Source organism: Ceratotherium simum, chromosome 7 (genome assembly GCF_057802395.1).
Source record: "Ceratotherium simum simum isolate JZ-2026a chromosome 7, ASM5780239v1, whole genome shotgun sequence".
NCBI classification, from domain to species: domain Eukaryota; kingdom Metazoa; phylum Chordata; class Mammalia; order Perissodactyla; family Rhinocerotidae; genus Ceratotherium; species Ceratotherium simum.
Window position 1 is genome coordinate 33,323,134 of NC_141906.1, and position 16,509 is coordinate 33,339,642.

The 16,509-nt window shown below is 57.4% G+C and overlaps 2 protein-coding genes across 6 annotated transcripts in view; both read left to right on the plus strand.

The window, feature by feature from the left end:
* Positions 1–16,509, plus strand: part of CAPN5 (calpain 5) — a 51,869-nt gene that overhangs the window by 27,056 nt on the left and 8,304 nt on the right. For 4 of the 5 annotated variants that reach the window (XM_087433483.1, XM_087433487.1, XM_087433485.1 and 1 more), the window contains 4 exons: positions 10,448–10,656; positions 13,526–13,718; positions 14,588–14,781; positions 15,503–15,580. In XM_087433483.1, coding sequence (XP_087289609.1) covers positions 10,448–10,656; positions 13,526–13,718; positions 14,588–14,781; positions 15,503–15,580 — 674 coding nt within the window. Of the gene's footprint in view, positions 1–4,947; positions 5,173–10,447; positions 10,657–13,525; positions 13,719–14,587; positions 14,782–15,502; positions 15,581–16,509 lie in introns of those variants that run through there. The other variant, XM_087433486.1, reaches the window with a different exon arrangement.
* On the plus strand, positions 847–3,566 carry OMP (olfactory marker protein). Its single transcript, XM_087433488.1, has one exon. It carries the CDS (start codon positions 884–886, stop codon positions 1,373–1,375), a length of 492 nt encoding a protein of 163 aa, XP_087289614.1. The 5' UTR covers positions 847–883; the 3' UTR covers positions 1,376–3,566.

Sequence of the window (16,509 nt, forward strand, 5' to 3'; positions counted from 1 at the left end):
TGGCTGCCATGAAGCGCAGGGTTGAGGCTGGTCCAGCAGGCAAGAATCATCTAGGTCAGTGATTCTCAAAGTGCTGTCCCTGGACCAGCAGCACCAGCATCCCCTGGGAGATTGTTAGAAATGCAGATTCTTGGGCCTCATCAGAGACCTGTTAAATCAGAAACTCTGGGAGTGGGCCCCAACAGTCTGTGTTTTAAGTCTTGCAGGTGATTCGGATGCTCACGAAAGTTTGAGAACAGGGGTCTAGGTGAGAGGTGATGGTGCTGGGCTGGAGTCCTGGCAGTTGGGAAGAGGGGAGGGTCCTCAGGGTATCTGGGAGGCAGAATCGACAGGCCTTGGCGATCGGGTGTGGAGGGGTAAGGGTGAGGCTGAGTCAGGATGGCTCCAAGGTTTGCTTGGGTGACTTCCGATCTCAAATTGGCGGGCCCCGGTGGTCCTTGTTCCCTGCATCCTCCTGCCAGGGGGTCTTCCAGCCTCACTTTATGTGCCTTCAGTGTGCGCCTGCTCCCCACCTCCCTCCCACTCTTGCTGCCTGTATGCAGTGCTCCCTTCACAAACAAGCCAGCTCCCAGCCCATCCGTGGTAGTCAGGGCGGTTGCCACAGCAATTGACATCATGATCCGGTCCCCGAGGAGCCTGTCACCCTCTTGCCTGCCTGCAATGCCTCCATTACCACTTCTGCAAGGAGTGGAGAGGAGGCATTTGGGGACACACCCCATTTTGAGGACTGGGCGGGGCTGAGACGGGCCAGTGGGAAAGAGGGGAGGGGACAAGGGGAGGGCAGAAGGGTAGGTGGGGCCCCTCTTTGGTGGCCTCGTCCCCTGGTGGCGAGGCCCCAGCCCACTGGGCTCCCGGACGGCGAGGCGGCGGCAGCAGTTGGGGCATGGCGGAGGACGAGCCGAGGCGGCCGCAGCTCGACATGCCCCTGGTCCCGGACGAGTACCTGACCAGGCAGATGCGGCTGCGCGTGGAGAGCCTGCGGCAGCGCGGGGAGAAGCGCCAGGACGGCGAGAAACTGCTGCGGCCGGCCGAGGCCGTGTACCGCCTCGACTTCGTCCAGCAGCACAAGCTGCAGTTTGAGCGCTGGGACGTGGTGCTGGACAAGCCGGGCAAGGTCACCATCACGGGCACCTCCCAGAACTGGACGCCCGACCTCACCAACCTCATGACCCGCCAGCTGCTGGACCCCACTGCCATCTTCTGGCGCAAGGAGGACTCGGAGGCCGTGGATTGGAATGAGGCCGACGCCCTGGAGTTCGGGGAGCGCCTGTCCGAGCTGGCCAGGATCCGCAGGGTCATGTACTTTCTCATCACCTTCAGCGACGGCCTCGAGCCCGCCAACCTCAAGGCCTCCGTGGTCTTCAGCCAGCTCTGATGGCAGCTGCTCACTGCGGCCCCTCCTCTCGCCCACCTGCCCTGTCCCCTGCCCGGACCCCCTGCCCCCAGGTGTGTGTTTGGGGACATTCTTCCAGCTGCTGGCCTGTGCTCGGCTTGGCTGGGACCCCCTGAGCTGGCGTCCTTCCTCTTCTCCTTTCTGTGGTGCTGGCGATCCTGCTCACGGGAGGACGACGCAAAGGTTCTGTAGTCTAGAAGCTGAACTGGCTGCCACTGCTTCTGCTGGAGACCGGGAGGCCTGGTCCGGGCTAGTGTGGGAAGTTGGAGGGGCCCCAGGCCTCTGCCTTCTCTCTGCTTCATTGTCCGGAGAGAGACTGAGAGAGACCAAGAGACAGACAGAGACGGGCACAGAGAGAGAGAAATCCAAAGAATCAGCCCTCAGGCTTTCTCTGGAGACAGGGAGATGGAGACGACAGAGCAGCCTCCTTGGAGAATCCAGCAAACAGGCGTTTGCTGCCCGCCTGGCCACAGCGCCCTTTGCCCCAGCCCATGTCCAGAGGCGAACACCCAGCCTGAGGACCCCGGACAGCACTGCTCCTGGCACAGGCCTGGTGTGGTCCCTCTACGCCTCGGGGGCCCTCAGGACATCGGGCAGGCTGCTGTGGGGTTGATTTGGGCTGTGGGGAGTGGTTGGCATGCTGGAGGCCGTGCAGGCCAACATTTGCATTTCTGAGAATGACTTCAGGAGGGGAGAAGTGAAGTGGGAGATTAGAAAAAAGTCACACAGAGATCTATCTATATATCCACATAGATATATATATATATTGAGAGAGCATGCTATATTCATATGGATATATTCTAGAGTCTATACCTGCCCTATGAACAAGTCCGATTTTAGGTTATCTATCATATAATTGCCTAGCCGGTTCACAGGTGGTCCTTAGCAGGGGCTTCATCAAAATGACTTTGGGGAGGGTGGGGCTTTCTGAGCTGGGAGCCTTTGAGATTCGAGCTGTGAAGCAGGGAACAGTGTGGTACAGGGTTTCCCTCAGCCTGGGGGCGCTGGATAGAGGGATCCGGAGCCCTGGCATCTTTAGTGAATCGAGGGACAGGGTGGGGCGGCCTGGTAGGGCAGTTGTGATGGCTGATGGTCAGAAGTGGGCTGGAGGTGACAGTATGGTGTGACAGTGGGACACTGGCCTCAGGTCATTGGGTGCAACCCACTCACCAAACAGACAGGGCAACTGAGGCACAATTATCAGCAGATTGAGTTCCAGCACCCAAGCCTCATTTCTGCTCACCCAGTGATCCCCCCTTGGAGGGAGGGGTCTGACCTGCCTGGCATCAGCCAAAGGCACCTCAGGAGGTGCCCCCAACACCCTGTCTCAGGGACAGCCTTGTTGTTTGTCAGGAATGTGCCCATGACATTTCCCTCACAAAGCAGAGCCATCGGGGGCCCCAGGGCCCTGGGAACAGATGCATTGAAAGATGGAGAATCCGAGCCATCTTTAATCGCCAGGGCTGCTGGGAGTTCGAGCCCCCACTCTAGAGGCCTGCAAGCAGGAGCAGGGTGTCGGAGTTGGGAGTCTTTAGGTGCGAGATCGACTATGGTGTGAACTACAGTCCTTTCTAACTCCCAGCTCTGGGCCTGTCCCCGACGTGCTTGAAGAGGTCCCGGTGTGGCCTGCCTGGCTTCTTCGCTGACTCCTGGGGGAGGCCAGGCCCCTGGGCATGGCCCTGCCCTTCTGCCTCTTTGCTTGACCTCTCCCTGCAGCTCTGGGGACGTCCTAGTGCAGACTGCCTGTACCCTACCCTGCCCCACCACATCTGCCCTGTGCTGTGCCCACTGTGTGTCCCCAATAAAGCCCGTGTGCCCCTGCCTCGGTGGTGTGCAGTCTTTCACTGCGAGCCACCCCCTCCTCTTCAGGAGCTCTGGCTTATCCATCCCCTCACAACCCTGAGCGCCCCTCCCCGGCCTTCTCCCACACTCCTGACCCCTCCTCCGCCACTTGCAGGGCCAAGACCCAGAGCAGTCGGGTGACTGGGCCAGGGTCAGACCTCAGGGTGGCGTTTAGAACCAGGTGTCCTGACACCCCGCCAGGAACCAACACCCCTGACAGTTTTTCTGTGGGGGCCCCTGGACCAGCCTCTGTCTGGGGTGTGGAGAGAGCCATGCTAAGGCTATGGGGTGGGACCTGGAGGGGTGCGTGGGGACACACCAAGCCATGCCCAATTTGCAGTGTCCCTCCTTTGCGGGGTGGCTGGACAGGGGGCAGATGGGACAGGGGAGTGGCAGGAGTGGGGTGGGGTCAGACCTGTGCCCAGGTTTAGTCAGGACTCTGTCACCAGTTTGCTGCATGTCCTCGGGAAGCCCCTGACCCTCTCCCAGACTCGGACTTTCTAGAGGGGACAACTGGTTCTGTGAAGTCCCTTCCAGCCCCACCCCGCAGACCAGATAAGACTGATGTCACCACATCACCTCAGGGCCCCACTCAACACTTCTTCAGTGCTTGGCCCTTGTCGTCTCTCTCAGGCTCACTCAATTTTTGGACAGAGACAACCGAGGCCCAGAGGAGGAGCCCACCTGCCCAAGGTTACGGAAGCCAGGGAGGGGCCGGGGGAGGGGTGTGGTGGACCGGCTCTGGATCTGCGGACCTTTGACCCTGTGATGCTGACCTCCTGGGATGGGCAAGGGCGATGCCCCCACCACACCCGAAGGCCAGGCCCGGGTGAGGCTGGCTTCTTCCCTGAGGTCAAGGGCAGGCCCTGCTTCAGAGGCCACACTTTGGGGTTTGCTTCGAAATGCTCCCCAAGTCAGGTCTCACATCCCCATGCTCCTCCACCCCAGAGCCCTCCCCAGAGCAGTTTCCCTTCCCCAGCCCTGCAGTGCCCGCCCCGCCCCACCCCATCTCCCGGGAGTCTCTGCTTCCCTGCCCTTCCAGCCACAGCGTCCACCCACTCCCGAAGATGCCTCTGGGAGGGGTGGGCAATGGAGCCGATGGGCCAGGCCCTCCCACCCCTCCTCTCCTCCCTGGCTCTGCTCTGAGACCGGGTCTGGAGGGAGTGCCTGAGGGAACGCCTGGAGTGGCAAATGAGGAGCCATTTTCCACGGAAACCACAAGAAACCTCAGAGCCACGAGAGCTGCCACATTCCTTGGAGACGGTGTGGTGTAGTGTAGGGACCGGCCTGGTTCTGCCGCTGACCGCTTGTGTGACCCTGGGCAACTTCTCTGAGCCTGTTTCCTCATCTCTTGGCGGGGGCTAATGATGTTGCCTCCCTCATGGGGTCTTTGTGATGAAGATTAAATGAGTCATTGTTTGTAAATCACCAGAGCTTCAGGAGCTGGAACAAGGGCCCTGTCTCTTGCTTTGCTCATTGTTACTCTCCCAGTCACTAGACGTGTGGTCTCACTTTTCACAGTTATTCTGAGAGGAGCGCATTAGGAGAACCTATTTACCAAGGAGGAGGAGGAGGGGGAGGAGGGGCACGCAGAGGGGGGGGAGGGGGAGGAGCGCAGGGTTCAGAGAGGTGAAGTGAGTTGCCCGAGGTGATACAGCAGCCCAGTGCTTACTGCAGCAGGCGGTGTGGGGTCGAGGGACTGGCAGGGGCCAGGGCCAGGCCTGACTCTGTAGTTGGAGAGAGTGGATATGGGGGAATGGATTCTCCTCTGCCACCATCACCAGGCCCAGAACGGCCCATCTGAGGGGACCTTTAGCCCTCACGGTGTAGCTGGGGAGGGGGCCTGCCCGAAGGCTGGGGTCCCCGCCCAGGTCTCTGAGCCTCTGGCTATGCTCACTCCCTGCCCTGTGAGCAGGAATCCCCGAGGGCCCCTGCAGGTGAGTCAGCGTCCTGCTCTCTGGGTGGTGAGCCAGGGGCTCTGCTCTCCTGAGGGGGCGGGTAGGGCGCACCCCATCTTCCTGGTCTCTTCCGGTCATGGCATCTGAAACTCGGGAATTTGAGACTCGGCATCAGCAGCTGAGATTGAGGCACTTCAGATACTCTAGTTTGGAGGACTCAGAGGCCTGTGGCTCTCCTCACCCAACTTGGGCAACCCAGGAAACTCCCCTGCAACCCCTCATCCCGCAGCCCCGCCAGCCTTATCAGAAGCGCTTCCATCTGGCCCTCTGGGGTCCCAGGCAGAAATCTGTGAAAAGCTCCTTCCCTATGCCACGCCTGCACATAGGCTTACACACATATCCACTGACGTTCACGCACTTGCACACGCACACATGCACGCCCCGCTCGCACATGGGTCCTGAGCAGTCCGCCCTCCCTGGCCTCCTGACTCTCCCAGCCTCTCCTCCTCTCTCTGTCACACACCTGGGCAGAGGCCTAGTAGGATTTGAGCCCAGCCTCTTGGGTCTAGGTGGGAGTCCCCCAGGGAAAACCCCCAGAGCACCAGGGGGCGCTGTGGTGCACCTATCAGTGGGACCCTGGGGTTTCTGGGCCGATTCGTCTGTGGATGGCTGTTATGGGCTCCCTGGGTGTGAGAGGGGCTCCAAATCCCACACGGTCCTTGCCTCGCTGCCTGGTCAGCCCAAGTAAGTGCCTCGACCCCTCAGGCCTCGCTTGCCCCATCTGCACAGGGGACTTTCTCTTCTTGAGAGGGAGGTGGACCAGGTCACCTCAGCTCCATCCCCACCCCTAGCTGTGCGGCCTGTTGTGTGAGTGCACACATGTGTCCTCCAGACACCAGCAGGGATGCCCGCTCATGTGTGCAGTGCCCTCCACAGTTTATGCAGCTCCTCCAAGGCCGTTATTCACCTTGTGTCTCACAACAGTCCTGGAGGTAGGGTAGGTAGATGTGGACACGAGGCTCGGAGAGGTGGCCTAGTCAAAACCTAGGTCCCTGCCACGGGCTGCGGTTGGTAATGTGGTGCCCAGTAGTGGGTACCAGCCGGGGCCTCGCTGTGGCCAGTGCTGGGGGATTTTCCTCCCAGAAAGACTCAGCCAGCGTGGAGCTGGGCCAGGCCCTGTGCTGGGTGATAGGGGTTTGGGCGTGAGTGAGGCTGCCCTGCCCTCAAGGGGCTCCCCCCAGTGATCAGGGAAAGAGCCTGGGGAGGGGCTGCCCAACGGTGCCCAAGGGGAGCGCTGGGTCAGGAGGCCGCTGCAAGCTGCTCAGCTGGCCCCTGAGGGACAGGGACCACGGGTGCCAGTGGAGGGAGCCACACGTGTGTAGCAGAGGTGGCCTGAAGCATCATGGGGTGTAGACTTCCACGGGGCCTGAGGGAGGCGGTGTTCAGGGGTGCAGCTGAGAGAGTCAGCAGAGCCGTTCGCAGGGCTTTGAATGCCAGGCCAGGAGGGGTGTCCGTGGCGATGGGGCCTTTCACCTGTAGACAGCACGAGAGGAGAGGATGGCCTGATGAGCTCCCCGTACCCGTCCCTCCACTCCAACAGTCGTCAACTCGTGGCCCATTTTGTTTCCTCTCCACCCCACTTCCCCCAGGCAGTGTATCATTTCATCTGTAATATTTCTGGATGCATCTCTGAATGGCAAGGACTGATTAAAAACAAAACAGAACAACAACAACAACAACAAAAACGTAACCATAATAGCATAACACAACTAAAATAATTTTACAGTAATTTCTTATCAAATAGCCAGTAAATGTTCTGGTTTCCATAAATGTGTGTATGTTTTATAGTTGGTTTGAATCAGATCCAAACAAAGGTCCATACTGCAATTGGTTGGTTCCTCTTCATCTTTTAATTTTTGTCTTGCAATTTATTTGCTGAAGCAATTGGCTGTCCTGTGGCGTTTCCAACTCTGGATTTTGCTGGCTCATCATTGAACACGTTCTCCCTCCCCTGCATTTCCTGAAAGCTAGGACTCACCTCTAGAGGCTTGATAAGGTGCAGGTACAAACTTTCTCTGTCGTGACTGTGTCACAGGAGATACGGTGTTCTCTCAGGAGCACGTGATGTCTGGCTGTCTCTCTTTTTTTGTAATGTTAGAAGCCATTGATGATCCTAAATTGCTAAGGTTAGAAGCCATGATTGCCTAAATCTGTGATTTGTCAGTGCTTGCAAAATAGGAGGAGTCTCATATTCTAATTTCTTCCTCATTTCTTAGCTGGAATTCCTCTCCAGATACAAGCCTCTCTCCATCTGCTGTTGGTTACCCTCTGGTACAGTTTCTGTAGAAAAGGCAGATCAATCCTCGATTCTTTCCCTTAATTTTCCATTTTCAAAAAAATGAGTTGCTTCCCCACCATCCTCCGCTAGTGACTAATTATTTGTTTGTGTGAGTATCATTGTGACCGCGTGGATGTGACATATTTGATGTGTTTTCATCCATCACAGTTTTTGTCCCTATTGGTGCTCAGATTGGCCCATCTTTGGCCAGCAGGAGCCTCTTCAGTTTGGTGTCTGAAGCCCTTGACGTGGCCCCGGGGGTTTTTGGTCGCTTCCTTGATTTCTGGTGTGACCGGATATGGTGCGGAAGGGTTTTTAGTTTGTGTGCCATGTGAGCAGACCTTCCTGGACAGTCTCCTCCCTCTCGCCCAGCACCCCGGCTGGAGGGGTGAGAAGGCTGGCTTGGGTCCACCCCATGCCAGGTCCAATGGCTGTGACGCAGGAGGGGAAATTGAGGCCCACAGGGATCCCTGACTCTGGGTTTCCAGGCCCTGGAGCCTCATTAGCTGCTGCTTGAGCCACAGGGGGCTCAAAGCCAAGGCCTGGGTTTGGCTAATGATCCTCCCATGGTCTCAGTGAGGGCTCCCTCCCCGCCCCCACTCAGTCCAGAGCTTTCAGAGCAGGGCGGAGAGGGGAGGCTGCAGTGACCAGGCCATGTTCTCAGCTTCCGACTGCCCATCACTCTGTGCCCTTGCTCCTCTCTGGACCTCAGCCTTCCCCTCTGTGCAATGGGGATGATCCCCCACCTGCATGTGCCCCATTTTGATACGGCTTTCTGTCCTGCAAGCAAAGCGGTGGGGGGCGGGGGGGTGTCAGGGCAGAGGCCAGCCTGGGAGTTTTTACTTAGAAAAGGACAGAGTTGACTGAAAAGGGACCAGCCAGTATCCGTCCAAATGGATCCCAGACACTGTGCCAGGCTCTGAAGCCCTGGGTTTGAGTCCTGCCTCCCTCACCTGAGCTCTGGGCAGCCTTCTGCCCGCGGTTCCTGTAGTATTGCCTGGAAAGATAGTGGCGAGGGTGAGGGGCATGGAGTAAACAGCTGACCACGCCCGGCACCCTGCAGGGCTCCATTAGTGGCCGCATGCCTCTCACTGTGCTTCGTATTTTCATTTTCTTGGTCTCCAGTGTCCCACTAGGGAGCATTTCTCTTTGCCAACATCCCCATTGATGGTAAGAGGCCTGTAAACAACAGCATCCTTAATGAGTGTGGGGGTGGGGACTGGCCTTTGCCTGACTGTGCTCAGGCTGGTCTGTGCCTCGGGATTTACAGCCTCCTCATGCCTCTCTGGCTCCTTGGCCCTGACGCCTGCGTGCCCACCCCCACACTTGGGGGTGGTTTTCTTCTAGTAGGGGCTAGTGTCAGTGGGATTTGGCCCCACTTGGTCCAGTGCCCAGCAGGGCCAGCAGGTCCGCCTGACTCACCGGTCGAGGGGTTTTCCCTCCCTGCCCACCCTCTGCTGCCCAGGTTATCTCTGTTTGTCCTTGTCTGCTTGGGGGACGCCCACTGCCAGCTCTCAGGATGCCTGCTTAGAAGCTGCTGCTGGCCCTCCAGGCTTGGGCCCACCCCTCCCTTCTCTCCATGCCCCCCACGCACCCTGTGTCAACTTCAGCACTTGCCTGTGTGCTGCCTCTCCCACCACACTGCGGCCTCCCGAGGGTGGGGACCGTGTCTGGTTCATCTGGGTCCTCTGTGCCAGCATGGGGCTGCACACACAGCGGTCCATGCTGATAAAGAATGTGTGTATTTTCTAGCCATGTGCCCCTGGACAAGTAACTTGCCCTCTCTGAGCCTCATTTTTCTCATCTGTAAAGTAGACATGGATACTAGTAATGTACTCATGGGGTTTTTGTGTGAATTAGATAGCCCATGGCGGTCACAGGCTGGGTACCTGACATTTCCAAGATGCTCCGTAGATAATCAGTATTATTTGAGTCCCAATGAATGCCTGAATTTATTCATTCAGTAAACACATGTTTATTAACTCTCTAGGCCAGGCCCTGGGCTAGGTGCTGGGTGGATAGCAGTGACCAAGACTGGTATGTCCCTGCCCTCGGAGAGCTGACGCTCCAGTGAGAGTGTCAGGATTGAACACAACATCCCACACTTGTTCAATTATGACTGGGCTAAGAGTCTCAGAGAAGTGCCACGGGCCCCTGACGGACAGGGGTCCTGGCCTAGTTCGAAGAGTCAGGGAGGGCTTCGTGGAGGAGGAGGGTGGACCCTAAAGGACAAGTGAGAGTCAGCTAGAGGAAGAGCAGGTACAGAGTTCCTCACCAGAGAAAGAGCCTGGAGCAGGGAGCAGGGGCTGGGGCTGGGGTGTGGGGTGGGTAGAGCGCTGGGGGCGGGGTGTGAGGACAGAGCACATTAGCGTTTGGACCTCATTTTCCAGGGAAGTGACTTGATCGGAAAGATCACTGTGCTGCTGTGTGGGGTGAGGGCAGATGTGGCTGCTGATGGTGTTACGGTGTCCAAGGACGAGGAGATGGGCCACTGGGCCTGGGTGGTGCCGGGGGATGGAGAGGAGGAGATGAACTTTAGCAGAAGGTGGGAGCTCTGATTGGCCTGATTGGTTGGAGAGAGGGAACGGGAGGAGGCCAGCGTGGCCCAGTTTCTGGCTCGGGCAGGACTGGGCGGGTGGTGGTACCATGCACCAGGCTGAACTGGGGTGGATACGGTAGATTTCTGAGCAGGGAGCATGCGGATGGAGGCGTGAGGGTGGGAAGGGGAAGCTTACAGAATCAGAATGACAGAGTGGGAAGGAGCCTAAGGGAGCCTCCAACCACTGCAGAGATGGGGAAACTGAGGCCCAGAGATGAGAAGGATTCACCCAAATCCCACACTGGTTCATGGCAGAGATGGAAATTGACCCAGTATTCCTTTCCACTTAGATTCCCTGGAGCCAGGCACCCCTGCTTCCTCAGGAAGCCCGCTGTGTCCCTCACTGTGTCCCCGTCCTGTCCCCCCTCCCCATCCAGGTCATCCCAGACTGGAAGGAGCAGGAGTGGGACCCCGAGAAGCCTGACGCCTATGCGGGCATCTTCCACTTCCAGTTCTGGCGCTTTGGGGAGTGGCTGGACGTGGTGATCGACGACCGGCTGCCCACGGTCAACAACCAGCTCATCTACTGCCACTCTAGCTCTCGCAACGAGTTCTGGTGTGCCCTGGTGGAGAAGGCCTATGCCAAGTAGGTGCCAGCGGTGGGCAGGCGGGCAGGTGGCCAGGCTGGGGCGACACTCCTGGTGGGCTCTGCGTGGGTGTTCCTCCAGCCAGGGCTCCAGGCACAGAGAGGTGAGGGGCTGGTGCAGAGTCACACAGCATGCTCAGAGCCTGGGCACCCAGAGCTGAGCCTGCACTGGGTGGGGTGGAGGCCTGGACTGAAGGTTCTCTGGTGCCTGGTGTCAGGTCCCCACGACCAACCCACGTAGGGAGGAATAACTACTCTCACTTCTGCCTGGGAAGACTGAGGCCCAGGCAGGTGTCCTGCAGGTAGCCTGGGCAGAGCTGGCACTCACCTTCAGGTGGGTGCTTCTTTCCCAAAGATCCAAGCTGCCCAGCCCTCCCTGGAGGCCCTGTTGGGGCTGTGGTATCTCTGAGCCTGGGCTGGCTGTGGAGGGGGACCGAATGACCACCTTCCCTGCTCGCTGGGCTCCCCTGCTCCACCCATCCATCTGTCTACCTGACTGACTGTCCATCCATTCTATCTTTGCTGACCCCTCATCCCGCTCTGTGCCAGGCCCTGGGTCCCCAGCACGGGCACCCGCAAAGGTTTGCTGAGCTGTGGAGGGCTTTGGGGCACAGGGACCTGCCCAGACCCCTGCAGGCCTGGGGCAGGAGGGCCAGTGGGCTCAGACACCAGCCCCGCCAGCTCTGGGGAAGCATCTCCCTGGTTCCTCCTCCCAGGCCCCTTGTCAGTCCCTTTAGACAATGTGTGTCCGTGTGTGTGTGTGAAAGGAAAAAGAACAGAACTCCCAACATCAGAAACAAACTGGAGAAAACAGTGGTTGACAGATTCCATTTTTAATCCTAAGAAAGCAAAACCCGCCCCCTGGTGGTCACTGAGTGTCCGCGGTCCCAGGTGCAGGCCCCCCTCCTCCCACTTCTGGGAAAGCTGCTCAGTGGGCTTGCTGGGGTTTTTTGTTTTTATAATAGTTTTATTATTTTTTTAATTGTGGCAAAATATAGTATTTATCAGTGTAACCGTGTATAAGTGTATGATTCAGTGGTGTGAATTACATTTACAGCGCTGTGTACCCGTCACCACTATCCATACCCAAAACTTTTTCATTATCCCCAACATAAACTCTGTACCCACTAAACAGTAACTCCCCCTTTCTCCCTCCCCAGCCCCTGAGAACCTCTGTTCTGCTTTCTGTCTCTATGAAGATCAGGTAGCTCATATAAGTGGAATCATACAGAGTTTGTCCTTCTGTCTGGCTTATTTCACTTAGCAGAATGTTTTCAAGGTCCATCCATGTTGTAGCATGAATCAAAATTTCACTCTTCTTTATGGCTGAATAGTATTCCATGTGTGTATGTGTCAGCCTTTGTTTATCCAGTCATCTGTCGATGGACATTGGGGTGTTCCCACGTGTTGGCTATGTGACTAGTGCTGCTATGAACGTGGGGGTTTGAGTCTCTGCTTTCAGTTCTTTGGATATATGCCTAGGAGTGAGTTGCTGGGTCTTATGGTTCTATGTTTAAATTTTTGAGGAACCACCAAACTGTTTTCCACGGTGGCTGTGCCATTTATACTTGCTCATTTTTTCATTTATTTACTTTTTGAATTATAAAACGAATGCATGTCTGTTGTAGCAAACCCAGAAAATATAGAAAATCATGCAGGAGGGCCGGCCCCGTGGCTTGGCGGTTAAGTGCACGCGCTCTGCTGCTGGCGGCCTGGGTTCGGATCCCGGGCGCGCACCGACGCACCGCTTCTCCGGCCATGCTGAGGCCGCGTCCCACATACAGCAACTGGAAGGATGTGCAGCTATGACATACAACTATCTACTGGGGCTTTGGGGGAAAAAATAAATAAATAAAATTATAAAAAAAAAAAAAGAAAATCATGCAGGAGATATTAAAAGTCTCCTGTCCTCCTGTGTAGTCTCCCAGCAGCACCCCCCATCCCCCTCTGTCTTTTGGGATCTGAGGTAACAGGGCTCCTCTGTCCAGGACCAGCACGGCCAGGGCCCCCCTCCTGTCTCCATTGCCTCCCGTTGCCCTCCGTGCCCCTCCCACCCCCTGCCCACCACTGGCAACTCTTTCAACATCTTTGATACATCTTTTTGTTTGTAGGTTCCTTACAAAACCTGTGTTGCTGTTTTGCGGGCATGAATTTTCACTTTACGTAAATAGTGTTTTGTTATATATCCCATCTGCTTCTCAGGCTTACATTCAGCACCCTGCCTTTAAGACCATCCCTTTCCTAACATTTAGATAAGGAGCCACAGCTGGGTCCCTAGCACCTGGCGTGTTGCACAAAGTAGATGCTTAATATTTTTTAAATGAATTATTGTGTACATTTGAAACATAACTGGCATCCAGCTGGGCTGCTTCTTCAAACGTGACAAACGAGCACGGGTGTCGCCCTGCAGGGCGATTCTTTGGCAGTGCTGTGCTTAATGGCTGCTGAATGTTCCAGAGTGGAGACACAGCATTAGTTTTTAAAACCAGTTCCCTGTTGTTAGACATTTAGGTGATTTCTAGTTTTGCGTTGTTATAAATAATGTTACTCATCCAGAATTGATGTGTCAAAAGATATATAAGCTTTTAACACTTTTGAAAAGAATTGCTAGATTTCTGGACAGCTAACTTTTGAAGATGAGGCATCTAAGGCAAAGAGGAATATGAGTGATAAAATGGTGTGGGTCAGTGGGACAAATATTAGCCTGGGAGCCAGAGTCCTGGGTTCTAGTGTTGGCTCTGCTGTGGCCTGCTGTGTGACCTTAGCAGTTTGCTTGACCTCTCTGAGTCTCAAAAACCTCCCCATAAGGTAAAGGATTTAGACCGGCAGGGGAGCATGAACTGGGAATTCTTTCCACATTGCTCCCCAGGCTGTCGGGCTGTTACCAGGCCCTCGATGGAGGCAACACAGCGGACGCACTGGTGGACTTCACAGGTGGTGTTTCTGAGCCCATCGACCTGACCGAGGGTGACTTCATCAATGACGAGGCCAAGAGGAACCAGCTCTTTGAGCGTGTGTTGAAGGTGCACAGCCGGGGAGGCCTCATCAGCGCCTCCATCAAGGTGAGAGCACAGAGCCGGGCCCCAGAGGCAGCCCCTTCCCTCACCGACCCTGATGGGGTGGGAGGTGGCTGTCACATTCCAGGCAGAGCCCCCGCCCAGGTTGGCTCATTAACCCAGACCCTCAGCCTCATGGGGAGAGGGGAGCAGTTGGAGGGTGCAGCCCCCTCCCCAGTGCTGGGCAGCACAAGCCACAGGCCCCCCACACTCACCCCTACGCTATGAAATGCCTCACCCACACTGTCCGGCCAGCATCCCCCTTTTCCAGCCCTCTCTTGTTGGGGTGATGGGTGCCGATGCATCTGAGGGTCCCTCAGTCAAGGTCTGAGGCATCGTAAGCTACAAGGTGACCAAAAGAGGTGAGGGAGCCCCTCCTGCTGCTGGCACAGGGCCAGGCGCTTTAAGAGGATCGTCTTATTTCATTTCGGGTAGGAGAGCTGGGGCTCAGTGAAGGCAGAGTTTGAACCCAGGTTTGGCTGACCCAGTGGTGTGTTGATAAACTGGCTCTCTGGAAAAAGAAAAAGCCCTGATTTGTAGCATTTGCTGATTTCTGTGGTGTAAATATTCCCACCATGGCAGATTTCAAGCTAACGTTTTAACCAGCTTGCAAAATTGAGCCAGTGCTAGTCGACTCCAGCACCCTCCGGGGCCAGCCCCACCGCAGATCTCTTCCTTCACCCCACACTGCTGCTCCCCCTGGGGCTTGTGAAGGCTGTGCCCCCTGGGCTGGGGCCTTCACCTCAGAGGAACGAGGTCTCCCCTTTGTGCGGGGCTGCCATTCCCGCCCCGTCCTGTAGGGGGCAGTGTGGCCACCCTGGGTCCAGCTCGAGCCTGACTCAGTCCTGCCTGTGAGCAACTGTGTCCTCCCGCAGGCAGTGACAGCGGCAGACATGGAGGCCCGCCTGGCGTGCGGCCTGGTGAAGGGCCACGCGTACGCCATCACCGATGTGCGCAAGGTGCGCCTGGGCCACGGCCTGCTGGCCTTCTTCAAGTCGGAGAAGCTGGACATGATCCGCCTGCGCAACCCCTGGGGCGAGCGGGAGTGGAACGGGCCCTGGAGCGACACGTGAGGCCCGGGACCGGGGTGCAGGCTCGGGGCAGACCGCAGGGGGTGGGCCCTGGAGCGACACGTGAGGCCCGGGACCGGGGTGCAGGCTCGGGGCAGACCGCAGGGGGCGGGCCCTGGTTTGAGAGCTTGGGCGAGGACAGGGGTGGGCTTCCTGGAGGAGGTGGCACTGGGGCTGGGCCTTGAAGGATTTGGGAGAGGGTAACTTTAGGAGGAGACTTCCTTTGGAGTGGGTCTGGGGGAGTTGTGGGCTCAGCATGGGCAGAGGCCTGGAGGTGGGGATGAGCTGATTCCTCTAGGGCCGTATGGACCAGTCAGGCAAGTGAGTGGGGAGGGAAACACGCAGGGAGGCCACCAGGGGAGAGAATGGGGGTGACTGTGCTTGGCTCCTGGCCCTGGTGTGGCGAGCAGAGGAGCAGAGTCCAGGCCCCCAGTGAAGGAGCCCCCCGCATTGAGGGTCATTCCTCGCTGGCCCCCAACCTGCAGCTTTGCTCCCAGACCTCCAGGTCCCTGATGGGGTGGCAGCCACGGTCACCTGCGGGAGTGGGCAGACAGGGCTTCTTGTGGAGGGGCCGGGCCTGGCCCTGGGTGCCTCCAGAGACACCCACACTGATGGGCCTGTTGCCGAGCGACGCTCGTGCCTCCTCTCCCCTGCCAGGGTGACCCTGGGGGACCCTCCTCTTATACCCCTCCCCCTCCCCCCTCCGTGCTCATGTCCCAGCTCAGAGGAGTGGCAGAAGGTCAGCAAGAGTGAGCGGGAGAAGATGGGCGTGACGGTGCAGGACGACGGTGAGTTCTGGTGAGTGTGTTCTGGCTCGGCTGAGGGAGGAGCCTCCTGTGGGCTGGGCAGGGAGCGCCGGGGCCAGGCCCCAGCAAGTGCTGCACTGTCAACTTGCTGTGTGGCCTTGGACAAGTCACGCCGCCTCTTTGAGCCCGTCTCCTCTGCTGTAAAATAAGTTGGGCAGTAGTGGGCGGGCCCTTTCATCCCCATAGTCCCCATGCCCACCTCAGGGGACCCTGGGCTGCTCTGGCGCTCAGGCTGAGTCCTCAGCAAGCAGGCCAGGATGCCAGCAGCGGGGGATTGACCAGAGGGCTGGGGGCGCGCTGGCAGCCTGATTGCCTAGAGCAGGTAGGGGAGGGGAGAGGCCTCACGAAGGAGCTGCGTCCCAAGCTAAGACTCGGGGTGCAGAGGGGAGCACTCCAGGCCAGAGACAAGAGAGCACACTTGGGTTTAGGGAGGCGAGGGGGATTTAGGGGGTACATGGGTGAGGCGTGGCCTGGGAAGATGGCAGCAGCCTTGCTTAAAGAGCCCAATAATGACTCCTGCATTCGTTCACTCCTGCATTCATTCAGCCTGCATTCATTCACTCCTGCATTTGTTCATTCTTGCATTTGTTCACTCCTGCCTTCATTCAGCCTGCATTCAAGTTCACTTCTGCATTCATTCACTCCTGCATTCATTCACTCCTGCATTCATTCGGTCTGCATTCATTCACTCCTGCATACCTTCAGGCTGCATTTAGTCCAGACTGTGTGCCAGGCTCAGTGTCATTCTTCAGCAGAACACTTATTTTGGAGAATCACCAATGTCCTGGGTGGGTACAGGGCACCCTGTGTGCGGTGGACGCTGTGAGGGCACCAGGCCGACCCAGAGGCAGATGGCAGTGATCCTAGCACCCCTGTGAGAACCCTTCCTGCAGGTGTCAGGAGAGCCACTGCAGGAGGACC